Source organism: Rosa rugosa, chromosome 7 (assembly GCF_958449725.1).
Source record: "Rosa rugosa chromosome 7, drRosRugo1.1, whole genome shotgun sequence".
Lineage (NCBI taxonomy): Eukaryota > Viridiplantae > Streptophyta > Magnoliopsida > Rosales > Rosaceae > Rosa > Rosa rugosa.
Genome location: NC_084826.1, coordinates 14,741,067 through 14,761,980, shown reverse-complemented (window position 1 = coordinate 14,761,980; position 20,914 = coordinate 14,741,067). Strand labels below are relative to the sequence as shown.

General features: G+C 37.8%; 3 protein-coding genes across 3 annotated transcripts; 1 reads left to right on the top strand and 2 right to left on the bottom strand.

The window, feature by feature from the left end:
* The first annotated feature begins 126 nt into the window (after positions 1 to 126).
* LOC133723396 (wall-associated receptor kinase-like 20) lies at positions 127 to 2,886 on the top strand. The gene has a single exon (XM_062150224.1). It carries the CDS (start codon positions 850 to 852, stop codon positions 2,797 to 2,799), a length of 1,950 nt encoding a protein of 649 aa, XP_062006208.1. The 5' UTR covers positions 127 to 849; the 3' UTR covers positions 2,800 to 2,886.
* A 3,148-nt stretch (positions 2,887 to 6,034) lies between these two features.
* On the bottom strand, positions 6,035 to 13,469 carry LOC133721299 (splicing factor Cactin). Its single transcript, XM_062147873.1, has 13 exons — positions 13,041 to 13,469; positions 12,861 to 12,952; positions 11,544 to 11,643; positions 10,201 to 10,272; positions 9,969 to 10,031; positions 9,734 to 9,874; positions 8,309 to 8,404; positions 7,546 to 7,830; positions 7,324 to 7,459; positions 7,080 to 7,228; positions 6,815 to 6,997; positions 6,463 to 6,729; positions 6,035 to 6,379 (listed from the first exon to the last, which is right to left on the bottom strand). Exons 1-13 carry the CDS (start codon positions 13,452 to 13,454, stop codon positions 6,260 to 6,262), a joined length of 2,118 nt encoding a protein of 705 aa, XP_062003857.1. The 5' UTR covers positions 13,455 to 13,469; the 3' UTR covers positions 6,035 to 6,259.
* Positions 13,470 to 15,318: 1,849 nt separating this feature from the next.
* On the bottom strand, positions 15,319 to 17,212 carry LOC133722895 (pectinesterase-like). Its single transcript, XM_062149751.1, has 2 exons — positions 16,516 to 17,212; positions 15,319 to 16,199 (listed from the first exon to the last, which is right to left on the bottom strand). The coding sequence occupies exons 1-2, from the start codon at positions 17,210 to 17,212 to the stop codon at positions 15,319 to 15,321; spliced, it is 1,578 nt and encodes a 525-aa protein (XP_062005735.1).
* Positions 17,213 to 20,914: the final 3,702 nt, after the last annotated feature.

The following is a 20,914-nucleotide window of genomic DNA, read 5'->3' as shown; positions in this document are numbered from 1 at the left end:
TCAGAAACTTCTTTGGACTTATTGTATTGTTCATTTCCTCTTTTTAACGTGTACTTCTTACTGCCAAAGTCAATATGGTAAGAAACAAATGGAAGAAGTCTGAGAGTTTTGTGAGATGGTCTTTGCAATTTCCTTTCTGTTATGGCCTTTCTAATTTTCAGACTTAAACTGTTGAGTCCTCTAGTTTCTCTCGCTCTTTATAAATGTGGTGAAGCACATAATCTTTGATACATTTTCTGCACATAGGGAATTGAAATTACAAAATGGCACAGAAGACGGATTGTATGCATGATGATTGAATAATTGGTTGATGGACTTCTTCTTTATAATCCTTTTTTAGCAAGAATTTAAATTTTCTTGTATGGAGCTCGCAATTATTCTTTGCTAGCTGGGGAGAACACAGATCGGCTGGACCGCATACTTCTGTTCTGTGTAAGCATCCCTTAATTTATCCTATTCACGATCCACGTGTTTGTTTACTGGAGAACAGAACATTGAAAAATATCATTGGTGTGATGGCCATTATGTTGTGGAATTCCTTCTTTTATTTTTCTAATGGATCTGTTTTCTTGTTTTAGTAGTTTGTGTTTAACACTTTAACTACAAACAAACAAAACAGGAAATTAGATTTGCCATTAGTTTTTAATGTAGCCTTTTCTGGAACAGCTTTCCTTAAGTAGAGGTCACGGATTAAAATACCAATGTACCATCCTATAAAGAAGAGAATCCACAGGTCCAATAAATTATAAATGGAACCTTGTTTTTTAACATAGATTCTTGCATCCACTTTCCATTTTATTCTGTTGCTGTAGCAGTGTATCCTTTTATTTACCCCATCTTCCTTCCCATATGTACCATAAGGTTTTTTCATTACTTCCCCTTGCTTCATGCACAATGGTAACCAAGGGAAACACAATACCAAGCTTACTGTGCAGCTGTCTCTTCATCCTTATTTTCCTAGATCATCTCTGCTCTTCCCAAAAGACATGCCCGGACTGTGGCTCCCTTAAAGTCCCATATCCACTAAGCACAAACCCCGGTTGTGGTGATCCAGACTACTCTCTCAAATGTGACCCCTTCTCTAAGAAACTCTATGTCCCTGCCCTTAATGGAAGTTACTATCTAGTGCTTCAAATTATGGTTTCGCACCAGCGTATGGTGGTACAACCATCCCCATGGCTGCCAGGAAATGAGTGTGTTACTCGAGACATGGTGGTGAGTGAAGGCCTCTGGTTAAACCAGTCACTTCCTTTCAACATCACTTCATCAAACACCATCTTTCTCTTCAACTGCTCTCCGCGGCTCTTGGTTTCTCCTCTGAATTGCACTCCCTCTAGTCTTTGTCACCGCTACTTGGAAAGCTCGGGGCATGTTGACACACAACGAGCACTCAAGTGTGAGAGCACCCTCAACCTTTGCTGCACATTTGTTGCTGGTGGAACACCTTCAGCATACAAGATTCGGCTTCACAGTTCAGGTTGCAAAGCCTTTAGAAGCATTCTTCATTTGGACGTAAACAAGCCTGTTGATCAATGGCAAGATGGATTGGAAGTTCAATGGGCTCCTCCACATGAACCGGTTTGTAGTGCACAGCCTGACTGTTCTAGCACTTCTAAATGTTCACTTACTGCTACAAATGGCCGCTCTCGCTGCTTCTGCAACAAGGGCTACTACTGGGATCAAGTTCTGACAACTTGTGTGAAGAACAAGAGAAACACCAAAGCTAGCCTGAGTTTAAAGGTCTCAATTGGGGTAATCTCCTTTTTCGTTCTAGCTGTGGTTATATCCATAATTACAGTAAAAAGGGCCTGCAGATTGTCTGAGCAGGAAAAGCTTATAAAAGCGAGAGAAGACATGTTGAAGAGCAATGATAAGAAATCAGCTAGAATGTTTCACTTGAAAGAAGTTAAGAAAGCCACTAATGGATTCTCTAAAGACCGAATTTTAGGGAGTGGTGGTTTTGGAGAAGTGTACAAAGGAGAGCTTGAAGATGGGACTATAGTGGCTGTGAAGTCAGCTAAAGTGGGAAACATAAAGAGCACAGAACAAGTATTAAATGAAGTTGGGATTCTATCCCAAGTCAATCACAAGAACCTGGTCAGACTCTTGGGTTACTGCATGGAAGCCGAACAGCCACTGATGCTCTATGAGTACATTTCAAATGGGACACTTAGTGAGCATTTACATGGTAAGTTTTCCACGTTTCTTGAATGGAAAAGTAGGCTGAGAATTGCTTTACAAACTGCAGAAGCATTGGGATACTTACATTCTGCTGCTCACACTCCCATCTACCATAGAGATGTCAAGTCAACCAATATATTACTTGATGATGAATTCAATGCAAAAGTATCAGATTTCGGGCTCTCCAGGTTGGCTCTTCCGGGGTTGAGTCATGTCTCAACTTGTGCTCAGGGTACATTGGGGTACTTAGACCCTGAGTATTACAAAAACTACCAATTGACTGATAAAAGTGATGTTTATAGTTATGGGGTTGTGATGCTTGAGCTTTTGACATCACAGAAAGCCATTGATTTCTCGCGTGGCGAAGATGATGTGAATCTAGTCATTTATGTGAGTGTAAGAGCCAGCAATGGGACGATTATGGAAGTTGTGGATCAGCGGCTGCTTAGAGATAAAGAGTCTTCAGGGAATGTTGTTGTGGGAAGTGTAAAGCTTTTCTTAGATCTTGCTCTTGCTTGTCTGAGGGAAAAGAAGGGAGATAGACCAACCATGAAGGATGTTGTTCAAGAACTCCAGTGCATAATCCAAACTTCAGATCAAGAAGTGCTTCATAATTAATCAAGTTGGTACTGTTAGAACTATATCAGTACGTGTACAATACATTACTCCTAAAATAATGGAAATCTTCTCTTTCGAGACAATTAATCCGCATTTTATGTTGTCATTAATTAGATATTGGAGTCACATCTTTGAATATGAGATACGCCATATATATTGAGTCATTAACAACTTAACAATATAACATCCCGACATATATATTCAAGAAAACATCTCCCACTAGGTACATTGAAGTTAAATGGGGTTGTGGTCCTGTCGATATAATCATATATATGTATAAAATCTTTGAATATTCATGTTCCCAAGGAGAGAGTATGTAATTGATGATACCAACCATCAAGCATGGCTCTGACTCTGAGAAGCCCATAGAAGCTAAAGTGATTCTTTGCTATGGATGAGTTGAGTGGAGAGGAGAAAAAGACTAGCTAGGATCAGATTCTTTGTGCAGAAAGCTTAAAATGATGGAGGAGAAGAAGATATGGGGTTATTGGAATCTTTTTGGAGAAAAAAGGAAGGAAACTTTTGAAAAAGAGGACAGCATTTAATTTGCAGAAAGTTTGAATTGAAAATGAACAATCTATCAAACGAAGCACATTACTAGAAGTCAAGTTTTATCATATTTTGCAACCAATGGAAGCACTACTAATACTTAACATTTTATTACACATATGGAGTTTCAGCTCGAGTTTAGTAAAATGATTTAAGTATGGAGTTGAGACTAATGCAGATCCTCATCCTCATGTACATTCATGAACATATTGTTAATTGGTTTTTTTTTTTTTTTTTTTGAGGAGATTGTTAATTGGTATTGCTAATTATCACTCCACAAACTTTAGTGGAAATGTGAGACCTATAAATAATATTAGGGGATTACAGAGTGGGCAAATATAGAAAAAAAGCCACTTTTGAAATGGGATTAGTCAAAGAACAAAGATTACATTGACTTTTACCATTTTATTATTTTAGTATGACTTTCATTGCTTCAATGCTTCCCGAGTGTAGGAATTGGTAATCATCATTAGCATACTCCGTTCAATGAGAAAGGGACAAGCATTTGAAAACACATTTCATACCGAAGTAATGATGTAGTGAAGTATAATAACCCCCCATAATAAGAAATGATTCTGCCAACAAATGGATGAATGACAAGTTATTTGAAGGATTAATGTGCAAAATTGGAAATACTACCTTAGACCAGAGCATTTAAGTGAACAGTAATCTATTTTTCAAATGAAACGTCAAAATTTTATTGAGATAAAGAAAACAATCTGAGAAAATGACTCATTACAAACATCATAGGCACTCTATAAAACCAAATTATATAGGAAATCATGGAACGTAAATACAATCAAAAGAAATATAAACTAGCCACAAAAATGGCAAAGAAATGCAAAGTTACCACATATACCGTAATTGAACAAAAGATTGGGGGATATATTCTGTTGGATTGAATGATGAATAAATTCTTGAAAGTTTTATGAGTTGTTTTTAAACTGGGTTGATTGTGCAGTTTTCATTTGCAACTATTTCATTAGTCCTCACTTTTAACTCTTCTTCTACAGGTCAGTACAAATATGGGAACCGCAGCAAGTTTTTTAAGAACGGTTTGGTAGTTATTGTGATGATTAAACAAAATTTTAAAGGTCTTCACAGAGGATTAGACAACATCCACAAATCTATCAAATGGGGCTCCTTTTAGAGAAAGTATATTGTAGTAGACCTCATTGGCTACACGGATGATGTTGCGGGTCTTATTGATTTCTTCTAGAACATCATTGAGCATCTGAACGAGAACGAGACAATGTTTAGATACACATAATGGGAAGCACGCCATTTTCAACTCATAAATGAACTCTACGGATTTTCAGGAGGTAACCAAATCAGAGGTTTCTGTTTATAAACTCTAGGTAGCCACATCATTCCCACCCACTATATATAAATGGAACTTCTAGTAAGATACTTTTTTTTTTTTAACCATTTTAAAAGATTGCTTATGAGACCTATTTTTCAATCACATATCGGCATCTTGACCGTTCAATTTTTTCTCCATAAGTAGATCACTTATGCAAATTTTTAGCGAAATTGATAGTATCTTAACGATTGAACTAGATCAAATTAATAGACAAATAAAATATGTTCAACCTGAATCGTTCATATTCATAATAGTAAATTACGATTATAAACACCTTCATAATGACTTACGTCATAAAAACGTCGCTAGGACAAAAAAGGCTAGGGTTATGATTTTTTTTTTATTATTCATTGTTGACCGGAGGTGAGAGAATGAATTCCTTTCCTAGGGTTTTAATACCCTATTAAGGGATGAATTGAATTTCATCTCAGTTGAATGCCTCGTTTGCACAAAATGCCTAATTTCAAGAATGAAGTTTAGTGCTGCAGCCTAATCTAATGTTGGTTCAAGAAGCCAGAGTGCGGATCAATATCAAAGCATCAAGTTTACACTAGTTCAATGCTGGAATGAAAACTTGTGTTTGAACTGGGGTGATGGTGCAATTATTATTGTGCAGCATTCGTGAGTCCGGACAACAGTAACTGAACTGGACTTCAAAATCTTTTAGGGTGCGGCTATTGCCACCTTACTAATTATTATGTTCACCCTATAAGTTTCTGATTTACTGAAAAACTAAAATACCCTAATGTAAAATTACAATAAAAGAAAATATCTTATCGAAAATTACAATTTATTTTTTCTTATTACACCCTAAAGAACACATACTTTAAGAATCATTCTTAATCTTTTCATCCATCGTTAAATCCTAACGCTTTTTTTCTTAGCATTCATCATCATTAATCGTTCTCTTGTTAAGCTAACGACTTTTATGCCTCAAAATATATCATATTAACGCTAATGGAGTCTAGAAACACCTACTTGGAGCCTAAAAATGAGGTAATAGTTTTTTTTGTTTTCATGTTTCTTCATTTATGATTGTAGAACTGAAAGTTACAGATTTTTGTTTCATTCGGTAGAGTATAACCGAAATATTGAATAGTCTTCGGTGAACCTCTACTAAACAATTTTATAGTTTTCAGTATGTATATACGCCGAACCTCTATCGATGAGACTGATTGACTGAGACATCCTGAGACTGATTGACAAAGAGAGACGAGGAGAAGGCCCAAAAGAACTAAGAGAGACGCGGAAGAAGCCAAATAGAAAAAAAAATTCGAGTTAAACTCGACATTGAAAAAGGGTATTTTAAATACTGCAAATGGGTGAACAAAGTAAACTTGAAATTAATAAATATATATGTAGAGTGAGATGAGAATGTAGGATGAACAAACTAGTTAATAAGGTGGCAATAGCAGCACTCAATCTTATATTACATAAACTACAACACAAGTGAGTAGTGAGTACAAGCTCTTTGTTTCCGTTTTTTTTTCTTCACTAACCCAGAACATATGAAATGAAACTGTGTGAACCAGTTGCAGACCAGCCACATCACCTGCGGTACCGGTATCGTTTGAAGTTAAAGTATACGTGCAAAATTCCACGCTCGAATGTGCATTTAAACCCCTTCTTGTGAGAGTATTCCCATTCTTTGTTCACTATACGGAATGCCTGTGATAAATAATATTTCAGTAATTTACTCGTAAACAGAATTCATCAACAGCATTCAATTTTTCAGATCAAAGAAAACTTACAATGTCTTCGTAAGGTGGCCCTGCATGAAACCTTATAATGCAGGTCTCGCTGCTGTTTCCATCCTTCTCAATAGTATAAGTTGGAGCCTTTATCTTGTCAACAAGGTCTGGATAGAAGATGTTGAATTTATATCCTTGCACAATCTTTGGAGGTGGGTTATCGTGATCATAGTGGGTCTGATTGTACTTGTTCCATTCATATCCTGTGTGAACACGGTTGAAATATTTCGGCTTTCTAGGTCGGTACTTGTCGTGCCACCAGTAAACCTGCATCCATGAAATTGTCAACTTCTATCCACAAGTTAATAGAAGAACAAAAATGGTAATTGGGAAAATGGGCAAGATGAAGTACCTGTGAGTCAAGGTTCACTTCAGAACCAGAGCCAAATATTGCATCACCTTCCTCCATGGCACCCATGGCTTTCATGGCAGCCTTCATCTCAAAGTTATCTTCTGATGGTGGAGCTGGCTTTGATGCCATAGCCTCTTGAATTCGTCTTTGTTGTTCTTCTAATACGGCCATACGCTTGCGTTCCTATTAACATAGCAAAAGAGTTGTATGGTCACACCAAAGCACTTTGAAAACTTGCATGCTCACGTATTATTAAAAGGTTTACCAGTATAGCCCTATCCTCTTCAGGGTCCATCACTTCCTCATTTTCATCTCCATGTAATAGTTCAGGTGAAAATGAACCGGCCTCTTCAGCCTCTTCTTCAGCAATGTGGATCTCCTCCTCTACAGGTTCTGGTGAATATGTTTCAGCACCTATTATGACAATCCATATTAGAATAAAAATAAAATAAATAATAAAAAATGAAAAATAAAACTATTTGTTTACTGCAAATGAAAAGTGTGCATACCATTAGCATCAGGCTCACTCTCCTCTTCAGGTTGCAAGTCATCGGGCATATCCAATTTCTCTTCATCATCCTCTCGTCCCTCAAGGCGTTGCAGATGCTTGTGCAACATTTTAGCATGGATTTCTTTCAAACAGGCCTGTATTAGCAGCACTTAAATAGTAAGACTCAACCATGTAGCTGTAAATAACATCAAAAGCTTTTCAAGAATCTAGTGATACGTACCTTTGCCTTGAATATATGGAGGCGTGTAAGAACAGCCTCCCAATACTCAACGACCTTGGCTGTACCAGAACGCATCTGTGACTCAATTTCAGACTGTAATGCCTCCAACTGACTGTAAGTCTTCCCTTCCAAGAGATTCTTGACATCTGCTTCAATGCTAGAATGCATGCCTCTTTGTTCAGCAAGTAACTCGGCAGGAGGTTCCTCCCCACGAACCCTAGCTCGATCCAAAGCATCCTTTTTCCGAGCTTCAGATAGCTCCCAATCGCAAACCACCAAAAGTGCCTGCCAAATGGCACATATCAAGAAATGGTTCACCATTGAACCTTGGTTCTCAAATATATCATTTTCAGGCACCATTTGCACTATTTACAGTTCATTAATAAAAATTTCAGGTAATCAAATGAAGACCAAGCAATCAATTTCAGCTGGCCAATCTGCAATCTTTCACATTCCTTTAGTTTACTCATTTGCTACGAGTATAATTGAACTACTAACCCCAAGACAACTCCAAGGAGACCCAATTTTCTTTTTAAAGAAACAAGTTCTTTGAGCCAAATAAAGGAGCACCAGCTCTAAACCCTAAACCCTAAATGTTTGAAGTTCACCACCACTTACATGAATTAAACCAAATGCATAACAGAAGACACTGATCTTTAGTTATCATCATGACTTTGAGTAATCTGAAGTGCTCGTATTCTTTAGTTAAGTAGACCATGTCAAAGGTAGAAAGCAATAAAAGGAAAAGAGAAAGGAATAATACCTCCCAGTATTCTATATGTGTAGGGGTTGCCCTGTCCAAATCAAGATGCATTTTGATGTCATCTCGAAGCTCTTCCATTTCCTTTACCGTCAAGCCCTGAATCATACATGTCAAAAGCCAATGTAAATTATATGCCTCCATTTAATTGTCTATAAAAAATACAACAGAACATAGACAGAAATAATAGTTATAGAAAATTTTGAGCTTCCCAATTATTGACTACTTTTTTTCTGATGTAACAAAATTTAATTAACACAAGAATAATACAATAAAAGTCTACAAGTAGTCCACAAACAAAGACAGACAACCAGCAGAAACCAGAAAGCTACACCAAATACAATTTAAAAGCTGTAGACAAGATACACTAAAGACCTTATGCTTAGACTACAGCTGTCCTCCAAACAAACAAATGACGAGAGATGCTATCGCCTTGGATTTCTGTCAGGCCGAATAAGCAAAAAAAAAGTGTATAAACAGAACCCATAGAGCTGCCAAAAGTTTTACTCTATCCCATAGCTCCTCCCTCTATCCCCGCACCTGTATAATCCTCAGATAACTCTTCTATTTATTTCCATCAAAGGCACCCAAATGACAGCTAGGTCACCGCAACCCAGAGAACTTTAGCCTTCTTCCCTTGGCCATTGCCAAGATACCTTGCACTTATTAGAGCAACACTCCCTGCTGGCATCTCCCAACTCAAACCTGCCTCCAAAAACAACCTCCCCCACAAACAAAAAGCAACTTCACACTTCACCCAAAAAAAAAAAGACCTACACTCTCTCCCTGTATTCTACACATAACACACCAATGGGGAGAAAAACAAGAACTCGCCTTCTTCACTGACTGGTTACAAAAAGAGTTTCAAATACACATAACCAAAATGGAGAACTGAAAGGAGTATATCAATATTCCGAACACTAAAAAAAATGATGGTCCATGCTTAAAATTGAGACCATTCTTCATTTCAGGGAGAAAAACAAGAACTCGCCTTCTTCACTGACTGGTTACAAAAAGAGTTTCAAATACACATAACCAAAATGGAGAACTGAAAGGAGTATATCAATATTCCGAACACTAAAAAAAATGATGGTCCGTGCTTAAAATTGAGACCATTCTTCATTTCAGGGAAAAAAGTAGAAAAAAGAATGAGAATCTTCTTGCTGCAAATCAAGAACCGACTTGATAAGTAGTGATAAGGAGCAATGACCTAACAAAGAATACCCCTTCTCCACACATACATAGAGGGAGAGGCAAACACATAAGTACCCCTGGAAAGAAACATCTATATTCCCTGTTTATCTCACACATTGTGAAGTACAGGTGGTTGAAAATTTCCAGCCGTAATAAAGTTGAGAAGACTTTAAAATGCAATGAACAAAAATCAAATGAAATTAAGTAGCAAGAATAGTCCCACAAGAGTATTACCTTGAAAACCATGTATGGCTCATTTATCTCAATATCTAAATCATCTGAGCCATCGAGATGCTTGGAAAGTACATCAATTGGCTTGATACGCCCTTCACGCAATCTGATCTCTGACCTCATTTTGCTTTGATCAAAGTGGAACTATCACCAGGCACAACAAAAGCGGTATAACATGTTAACTTATACAAGAGCATTCAAAGTTCACAGCAAAAAGAAGGGTATATAAATAGAATACCTCTTCTTCTTTTTTCTCCCAGTCTTGGAACTCAGCCCGAGCGCGTTCTCTGGCAAGCAGCGCCTGCAGAAAGAAATGAAAGGTGCATAACAAAACTACAATGATATCAACCAATAAGGTAAGAAGAAATGACAACAACAAAAATATTATTCCCAATGGCAAAATGCACACCAATTCATTATGCCAACATTCTCAAGAGAAAAGTTCTTGGCATACCAGGCAATAAACTTACCATTTCTTCCTCATGTTGAGCTTTTTCAAGTGCTCTTTCCTCCCTTCTCTTCTTAACCTTTTCTATCTCAGCCTGCATAATGAACTTAAACATATTAGAATTTCAAGTAAGCAAAACAGAAAAGGTTGGGAATTAACAAAAGTCTGTGGCATGGCATGAGCTGATGGAGATACTTAAAATACACTGCCAAGTACCGCCACAGATGTGTATATCACACAGGTATCTGGAGTAAATAAACTAGATATGTAAAGACACTGAAACAACCTCCCAACCCACCTAGCTTATATAAGGTTCTCCCTGTCCTGGATAAAGGACTAATTGCTTTAGAACAAGCTGCACACAGACACACATGTATGCAAGAACCAACCCTCTAAGGGAAATAACTTATATGATTCTAGATGACATGGTATCAGAACAGGTATCAGGAGTCAATAAACTAAATATGTAAAGCCACTGAAACCGAACCTCCCAAACCACCTAACTTACGTAGGGTTCAACCCATCCTGGGTACGGAAGTAATCTCTTTTGAACACATTCAGCTACACACAGACACACGTGTGACCAAGAACCAACCCTCTAACCGACAGGAGATAACTAATACAGGTTGACTATATTCTAGGTGACATGGTATCAAAATAATTGTAGTCACAGTTTAAGGCTAGCCATGCTGCTTATGAGTTCTGTCTGCCCTATCACACTAAACATGCAACTACTAAGCGTACATAAGAGGGTTACCAAAAGAAAAGGTGAACCAATCAAGACAAATGAAAGTGCCTTGGTAAAAGATTAACAACTGCAGGGATCAGCGCCGTTCATAGTTATAAAAATTTCAAACATGTCACCTATCTCTTGATCATGAAGTGTTTTCTGTTTTATTTCTTTGTTATGGCCATGCATCAGTAAATTCCTTTTTCTTATTTGTTTTTAAATGAAAGCCACAGAGCCCCAAGGCCACATTTGTAAGGTAACTCTCCCCAATTCTAGTGAAACAATGACTCGATTTCATGTTCAGTACAATGCCTACAGACTTTATTCCAAGCTGATCAGTTCATTATACAGTCCAGCCATAGTGCTGCAAAAATTTATGATGCTCCCGGTAAGAAATGAGATCAAATTAAAGTCTTAGATCATGAATTTCAATCAAATCCTACAACTCAACTAAGATTGTTTATACAAGACACGATTGCTAACATATGGATCAAACATTTTAACTAATTGGAAGTAAAAGTTAATATTATGTAAAGCCTTAGACAAGACAGATAAGACCTTAACAACACAAGGCAAAGAAATGCAACAATTAGGAAATTGATAAGCCGATAAGTCTTGTTGGGTTATAAATGTACCATCCTGTCTCTCTGTCTTTGCTTCTCAGCTTTAACTGAATACACGTCGAGTGGCACGCCGTGGGAGACATCACGCTCAATCTTCTTTCTCCATACAAATCTGCGACAGCATAGCATCAACTCAAATATATACATTACAGATAGTAAAGCAGCTCTTAATTTACTTATAGACATTATCAATAGATAGTTCAGCAAAACAATATATGTTAACAAGAATAAGAAACTCTAGCTGTATCCATGGTTTGACATATCTACCTCTTTCTTGGGTCACTAACACAGATTTGCCGGGGGGGGGGGGGGGGGGGGGGGGGGTTGTAGGGAAGGAAAATACCCAATATTTGGACAATATGGCCTGATATCCAAGAAATATCGGATGTCCATAGAATTTGTGATGAAAACTATGGGACATTTGGCTAAAATCGAAGTTGAAGAAGATGGAGGCAAGCACCCAACTACCTAGCTAGTCACTTAGCACAAAATTTCAAATCAACCACCTACCTATCTTATCACTAGGTCAGTAAGTATGCTTATTTTTTACATATTATTGGTCCGAAAATGGGCTTATAATAATGTACTGGAAATATTTCATATTCAAGTAGGGATATATGCATTTCACAGAGGAATAGTATGGAAATATGTATCCTATTCATAGAGGGATAGTAGAGAAATATGAATTTCATGTTCAAGCATACAATTTAAATTATTTGGTTATACGACTTGGTATAAGTGTCATATGTATGCAGATGGATGCTTAGCTATGTTTTGTATATAGGACCGAAAGAAATATGAACTTGCCATCTGTATTTTATACCTCAGCACTGAAAGTACTGATGAAGTCATGCATAATTTGACATTTCCTCAATATGAAAATATCTATAGATATATCCTTCAGTTTTACAGCCAATATATCTGTCACAACCCATATTTCAACCTTACCAGGGCCATTCATAGAGAAACTTAATAACTTCAACCTTAAGGAACCAGCCAATGAAGCACAATTATGTCCTAATGCTGTGAATATAACGTCAGACATTACATTGCACTACAACTAGTGTTTCTCATCTGGTGAGATTAGCCAAATTCAACATTTTTTTAGTTGGTGAATTAAACTTCTAAGTGAAAATTTTCTTGCATCATTATCATAAGTTCTAGTTCTAGTGAAAAGTTCTGCATCGCCAACCATAAGCTTACTTATAAGTATAACCTATTACTTCCGAAAACTACAATTGTTACAACAAATGCATATACACACTACACCAAACTGACTCAAACAAAGAAAACAGAACTAGAATCCCCAAAAATGAAAAAGAAACTTACGTCTCATTGAGATTGGAATCACCAAAGGGATTCGAATCATTGGAATAACCCGAAACCGTCTTCGATTTCAGCTTCTTAGCTACTCGAGCGGCCTAAATCAACCAAAACCACAACAATCAAACAACATTTCACATTTGAAATACAAAACACAAAACCCTAACAAACCAAAAAAAGGCCAACCTTTTTCTGTGCCTTCTTAGCCAAGTACTCGGCGATTTGCTCCTCGGTGACGTTCCTCGACGACCTCTTCTTCTTGCGGTCGCTGTCGTCGCTTTCATACGACTCGTCGTCGGAGTGGTTCCGGCGGCGGCTGCTGCTCTTTCTGCTGCGACTGCTTCGCTCCTTGCGCTTGCCGGAACTCCTCGCCGGAGAGGAGTCGAGGCTGTCGGAATCGTCGGAGTCGGTGTACGAATCGGAGTCGGAGTCGGAGTCGTCGGACTTTCGTCTGCGTCGACTGGATGAGGCCTCCTTCCTACTCCTGCTGCTGCGTCCCATGCCTTGGCGGTGAGACTCGGGTTTGTAACGAATCGATATTAGAAGCTTGGAGTTCGGGTCGGGTTTTAGACACGGCCATGTTTCAAAAGCCCAGTCCATCACTCTGGCCCAAATATGACTCATAAGCTAGAGTTCGGATCGGATCGGATCGGATCGGGTCGGGTGAGAGAGATATGATTAAATTTTGGGTTCCTGACCCAAAGCACCAAATTTTGCCAAAATAATCTCACTTGCCCCAGCAATAAATTTGTATTCGCACTTTCCTTGTTTAAAATAAAATTACAGTTTTGCCCTTAACTTAATTAATTAATTACACCTGCCACTACTCTCACTTTTTCTCTCTCCTCTCTCCGCGATCTGCACACACACACACTCTCTCTCTCTCTCTCCGATTGTTCTTCTTCACCGTCTCGTTGAAGTACGCCCTCTTCAAAACGACGACGTCCTTCTCGTCGACCTCCGGCTCCTTGTACGCCTCATGATCGCCCTCATCGAAATCGGAGAAGTCGTCGGCGTCGGCGTAGGTCTCGCCATCAAATTTGTCAGGATCTGGATAGTGAGGCGCCACGTCGTGGCCCTGCTCGGTCGGCTCATCGAGGAAGCTGAGATCCTCGTCGTCGTCGACGACAACGTCCTTGCAGAGAGCTGGGCGGGAGGAGAAGAGGAGCAGAGCGCGAGTGTGAACCCGAGAACGAGTCGACTCGCCATTTTGGAGTGAGTGAGAAGAAGAATGATCAGAGAGACTGGAAGACTGAGATTTGGTTTTTGTGGCGGTTTAATAGAAATGGAGGACGAGGAGTCCATGCCTCTGTGCGACGTCGTTTCTTTGAGTTGCGGTAAAGCCAACCGTTGCCGGATTTGGTTTTGAAAGCTTACCATTTTAGAAGCATCTCACGTTAACCATCAAGGATCCACAAGTTATTATTTTCTTGATATTTTGTTATTTTGTAAGCTTTTATTTTATGATAAATAAATGTATTGCCTCTCCTCTACTACATGAAATCATTCCAAAGTTTTTAGTAAACTTACAATTTGATTGCCCAAATATGTGATTGGGCATTTCATATTACATCATCAAACTTTGATGGGTATAGGTTGTAGAAAAGGGTATTGGGGGCAATAGACATCTATTGGAGGGTAATAGAAGTTTTAAATTGATGTAAACTTCCCCTTTTTTTCTTTAATCAAAGTTTTATTTGTCTAAATTTAGGGAGATTAGCTCACATTCCGACAACTGAAATATCTATTGGGGACCAATAGACGTCTATTGGGGGGCAATAGACTATTGGGGTAATAGACGTCTATTGGAGGGCAAGAGACCATTATTGCCCCTCTATTGGGGGGCAATAAACTTTTCCGGTGAGGTTTTCAGAAAAGTCCGGTGGCCGGCGGCAGGTGACCAGAATCCAGCGATCGGTGACCAGATTCTGGAGAAAGTTGGCCGGATTCCGGCGACCGGTGACCGGCTTAAGCAAAGTATCATATGGTTTCTCTCTCTTCCATTTTCTCTTTCTCTCTCTAAGTAACAAAGGGATGAGGGTAAAATGGTATTAAAAAAATATATAAAAACAAAAAAAAAAAACCTTAATGGGGTATTAGGGAATACATCCTTAGAGTGTTTTAAGTAAGAGGGGATTAAAAAAACTTAATGGGGTAAGTGGGAAAAAAATCTCTAAAAATGGGGTAAATTGACAAAAACCCTTAAATTTTTGACTAGTTTATCATGTCTTTGTTGCTTAATCATTGATCTGTCTTGCCGCTAAAATTTGAAACAACAAAAAAAATTAGGTGAATGATTTTTTTTATTATTATTACATCAATAACTGAATTACAACAACTAGTTTTTCTCATAAGTCAAACTCACAAGTTCACACTTACCAAGAAAAAACTTATTAGGTGAATGATTTAAGTGATAAAACCTCAAAATACAGCTTGATAATTTCCTTAAACTCTTTTGCTAATTTCAATCGCTGGTGTAAAAACTCGAAATGAACTTTTTGTAGGTTGTGACTATGATTGTTGAAGCTGCCATTGGCGGATTGGCTGGCGGATTGGCCGGCCGATTGGCTGGAGGATTGGCTGGAGGATTGGCAGGCGGATTAGCTGGCGGATTGGTCGGCGGATTGGTTGGAGGATTGGCCGGCGGATCCAATCCCTGTGTGTATGGGATGCCTAAAGAAGCTAGCCATGAATTCCCATCAATAAAGTTGGCCACTGTATATTTATCAGCATCAGATGCGGTCATCTTATGAAAACCAGGCCACTTCACCCGGCCTCCAAGCGCCGCACCAGGCCCAGAATTCTGGTACTCACCGAAATATAGTTTGTCTTCAGGATCTAGATGCCATTGAAGCCAACCCTCCGGCCTTAGAACATCACTTATAGACGACTGCATGAACACTGTTCGTGCATAAATGCCCCAACTCCGACCGAGGTACGCGCCTTCTTGAGTTGGCTCCACAGCGGACACCTTAGGGTCTCCATCGATATTGCAGAATTGGAATGAAAAGCCGGATGAGTCTGTTGAGGAGTTACGGCCGTGGGCAGCGATGACACTAGTGCCGCCAATTTGGTTTTTCTTGATGTAAATGTTGCATTTTTGGAAGACGACAGTGCCATAGCCAAAGATGAAGTCGACAGTGCCGGTGATTTGGCATTCTCGGAAGAACTGGCGGCCGGCTTGCACAAGCAATGTGTCTTGATTTCCTGTTATCTTGCACCGATAGAAGACAGAGTGGTCGCCGCCAGACAGAAGTGCGACCGCTTGCTTATTATTTTGACCTGCTGTGTTCTCGAACCCTATGTCAATTGCAACGAATCCTTGGGCTCTAACAGCTATTGGAAGTCAAACATATATAAACATTAATTATGACTAGTAATTTGAAATGTTAATTTTGAGGTTGTGAATTGATTGTCGTTATAATTAAGTGAAACTATATATATGGTTGAAAATTATTCTATGCACCGATGGTGCAAATGACCCAACACTTACCCATATATGGTATGGTGAAATGATGTTAAATTCGAAAGTGAAATGGGGTCTAAATGATATGTTATATATTAATTTGTTAATAAAAAAATATGAAGTTATGTCCGAATGTACGTACAATTTTATTTTTAATTGGAATTTGAGCAAAGAATTAAATATTTAGTGTCTTACCAAATGTGGCTGTATCAAATGTTGTCAAACCGCAGCCTGCGCTTTTACTCCCGGAAATGATAGTAGCATCCTTACCCTCTCCAATCAGGATCATATTCGATTTTGTGTTGTTGATGTTCACATATTCGTTGTAAACCCCTTTCTTAACAAGTATCACAAAGTACTTGGTCGAGTGACTTGGTGCAGCCGCAATCGCATCCATTATTAGCTTGAAATCTCCCTTCCCATCTTGTGAAACAGTGACGTTTGGTTTTAGCGTAATCTTGAAGTCATCAAGTCCAGTCGAACCAATTGGTATAGCACCAGTAGCCTTGGAAAAATCAGGACTACAAGCTTGTAGCATCTGCAACATATCAAAGATTTCATAGATAGATGCGGTCACTTGTTTGAGGTTCCCTGCAACCATGGAGTGTTTGGTACCATTGAGCACCTCCATACATGTTTCTTGGCTGCCATGACTAGCATTCAACAACGTCCTAGCATGGGAAATAACATCACCTGTTGTATAAGATTTATTATAATCTCCAGATGAAGCTTTAGTGTATTCCTGATCAATCGAAGAAAGGGTCCAATTCAAGACTCCAGCAATTTCGCCAAGGAAATTTGCACAATGTTGAATAGTAACATTAAGAAATAGATCACCATCATCATCATGGATTTGGGACATGGTAGAGGTCACATTTTGTAGAAGTTCCATGGTCGACACCAATGAGTCTTCGAACGAAGGCAATGAAACTTTTGTGATGCGAGAGGAGCCAATAGTATAACTAGGGCTAGCATGTGGGTTAGTGAACAAAGCAGAGAAATGAATGAATAAAAGAATGGAATGATAGGAGAACTTCATCTTCTCCAATGGAATCGTGAGGGTTGTACTGAAATGTAAATGATGAGCAGAGCAAAATTCAATACTGCAATGGACTCGAATCACGTACTCGATCATTCCTTTGTATGCATATATATGCAGAAGTGGGAGAGGACCGTTCCTCATGGTCAAATTTTGGAGAGGACCGTTCCCCATGGTCAAATTTTGGAGAGTTATCAACTACTGCTCATAATACTATGCAGTTAATTTGTTTCTTATCAAAACCATATGCATGTAATTGAACATAAATGCAGAAGGGCAATGATATGGGGCCTCAACGAGACTTAAGATTTGTGGCCTCAAATCCTAGGTGTCATGTCATGTTAGTAAATACAATTTTTATTTTCAATTCCACATAATATATCTTGCCACATCATACTATTGCGACACCAATTTTACTCTTTTACATTTCTTTTTAGATGATAGGGGTGAATCAATTACATTAATTAATTTAATTAGGTACAAAAAAAAATATTAGCTATTAATTATGTATTAATTTAAGAGATATGTCTACAGATTCTTTGACCAATATTTTTCTTCATTTAATTAAATTCTTTTCTTTAATTTTTCTTTCCAAATGGCATTAATATATTGAATTATGTGTCAAGAAATAGACGTTAACTTTTCTTTCCAAATATTGATTAATTTCATCCAAAAAAAATAGCATTAATAAATTAAATTCGGAAAATACTTATGTCTAAATTAAGATGTAAGAAAAAAAAAATTCACGTTAGCAACCATTAGTTAACATCTACAATCTATAAATATAAGAGAAAAACAAACAAAAAATAATAAATTCAGATCTAACGTTAAACCGTAGCTACATAAAGAGAAAACAATGAACAAAAGAATATATACAATCAAATGAATATGTATTTTTCACATTATATTTTCAAAATTTGCAAGAACCCAACAAAGGTTGTACACGTGTTATGCAAATCTATTAATCGTATGTACGTGCAAATCTATTGACTGAATTACATGATTTTTTTTCTACTCTTAATTGAAGAAAAAAAAATTGTTGTTTAAATCTAAGCATGAGTGTAATGAAAAGAAAAAAAAATGAAAGAAGGGTGGTTCTAGTTGGACCTCCAAATTTAATATTTGGACCTCCAACTTTTTTCAATTATTAATAGATTTGGTCAAGTCATATGAAAAGACAAATAAGGACAAAGAGAGAAAAATGGGAAAAAAAAAAACTCTTCTTACCTCCTTAAATATAACATTCAATTAAATTATTTTTTTATTTCTTCCGGAATTTCCTTGTATTGCCATATAGTTTTATAATTTACCTAAAATAATTAAGTAAAAATAATAATTTATATACATGGCCCATCATTTAATACAAAAATAAATTCAAAATAATCTGATTTGAAATTTCCTTAAACTAAATTCATGGAATATTATGATATAGTTATTACTCAATCTTCCAACCCGAAACTCTTGAAATCATTTTTTTAGCAAATTCAAAAGGATTTCAGCAATATATCAAGATCGAGAACCTTTGATTAATTTTGGTGGAGGAGAAACCTACTCATAAGAGAGCAATATCATGTGATTTTGATTCATTCTTCTTCTCATGGTTGAAGATAGAGATAAAAAGTAGAGTAATAAATTGTTGTATCTCATATTCAAGGGTGTTTTGGTAAAAATAAGGAGGTCTACTTAGCTTTTCAAGTATTCTAAAAAGTAAATTAGTATGAGAGGTCCAAAGAGCAAATTTGGAGATCCAACTAGAATCACCCATGAAAGAAAGCCAAAATAATTTAGAGTTATTAGATTTTGGAATTATAAGATTGTCTTTTTCTCTAGAATTACATGGCATGATTTAACAAATAGGTGATGTGTGTAGATGACATGACATGACACCTAAAATTGATGCCACAAATCTTAGACCTCATTGAGGCCACAAATCATTTTCCAATGCGGAAAACTCAAATGATCGAAGAGGGTGATAGATCGAGGCCAAGTTCAAAGTATTACATACATGGCATGATTTAACAAATAGGTGATGTGTGTAAATGACATGACATGACACCTAAAATTGAGGCCACAAATCTTAGACCTCATTGAGGCCACAAATCATTTTCCAATGCGGAAACTCAAATGATCGAAGAGGGTGATAGATCGAGGCCAAGTTCAAAGTATTACATACATGAAAGCATTATATACAACGTTTATTGAACCATAATTCCATGAACAATGAACAGTAATTCTACGAATATTGTATTACATACATACATGAATGGTTTTCTAATTTAAGTCCCTTTGACTAAAGAAGATGCTCTAAATAGCGCTGGCTTTAGGCCTAGGTGAATTAGGTGTGAGCCTATGGTACCATAACAAAAAGCCACATTGGAAGCCAGGAGATCAAAAGGCATACCAAAAGACTGCTTTTGGGAACAGAAACCCGCAATCCATCTTTCCGAAGATGTAATTTGGGAAAGAGGAACATGCCTATAACCCATGGGATGAGCAAACCAAGCTTGAACCGCTCAGGAGCAAGAGAAGAGGATATGGAGACTCATTATACAAGAGACAGATATGAAGATGCACTAATTTGCCAAAATTAATAATTGGATTTTGTTGCCAGGGCATTGCGGCCCGCTAGAAAAAAAGTTTAATTTTCGATAATGTTGGAATAGACCAAATCCATTTCCAAACCAAATTAGGCACCATGTGTGATGAAGAAGCATGAAGCGGAGAAGGAATTCTATGATGTGCATGGGCAATAACTTGAACGAACAGTAAAATAGCCAGACTTTCCAGAATGAAAGAACCAACATGATACCAAGTTGAAGCAACAAACGAGCACTAATTAACAAACCATGCCAAATCCAGAAAGGAGAAGTTCCCTTACAAACCTCCAAGAAAGAACAAGAAGAAAAATATCGAGTTTTTAACGCCTCCACCCAAAGGGCGTGAGGAGAAATCCAAAATACATCAACCTTGCTTAGCGAGGATGGAATCATTAAAAGAATCCAGGTCCCAGGAGCCCATTCCACCAATTCATTAATGCCTGCCAATTCTTCAAATGCAGGCCAGAATCATTCGAAGAACTCCACCAAAATCTTGCTAATGTCGAGTTAATCTGGGAGCATAACTTCTCTGGAAATTTAGAACAAGACGTAGGGTAATTAAGCTGGGACTGTAGTTTCCATGCCTATATTAAAGTTTCCTTACCAGCCTAGGAGAGAGAAGCTTGTTTTCAACCCTGAATCTTTATAACCAAGCCTAGGATTTGGAACGGTGCCAAAATTGTGGGAGGACTAGTTAAGAACTCAATCCAGCAGGAAAACAAAATAGGATAGGGAAATCCCAACAAAGTAACAGTACGGACACTTTCCATAATCAGAGCTACCCAAGCATTAGCGAAAACCATTTTAAGCAAAACTGCTTCAAGAAATGTCCAATCCACATGGTCAAAAGCCTTGTTCATATCTTATAGCAAAAGCCCCATCTTCTCATGCTCAAATTCCACCAGAATAACAGACACGGCTAACAAGTACCATCCAAAACAGAAAACTATTACGCATA

Coding starts and splice junctions, on each gene's coding strand:
- LOC133723396 (XM_062150224.1), top strand. CDS start 850: ATGTACCATAAGGTTTTTTCATTACTTCCCCTTGCTTCATGCACAATG.
- LOC133721299 (XM_062147873.1), bottom strand. CDS start 13,454: ATGGACTGGGCTTTTGAAACATGGCCGTGTCTAAAACCCGACCCGAAC. Junction 7,831..8,308: donor CACATATAGAATACTGGGAG/GTATTATTCCTT, acceptor GCCATTTGGCAG/GCACTTTTGGTGGTTTGCGA. Junction 6,998..7,079: donor AAGAGGATAGGGCTATACTG/GTAAACCTTTTA, acceptor CTATGTTAATAG/GAACGCAAGCGTATGGCCGT.
- LOC133722895 (XM_062149751.1), bottom strand. CDS start 17,212: ATGGAACTTCTACAAAATGTGACCTCTACCATGTCCCAAATCCATGAT. Junction 16,200..16,515: donor ATTTGATACAGCCACATTTG/GTAAGACACTAA, acceptor TATATGTTTGAC/TTCCAATAGCTGTTAGAGCC.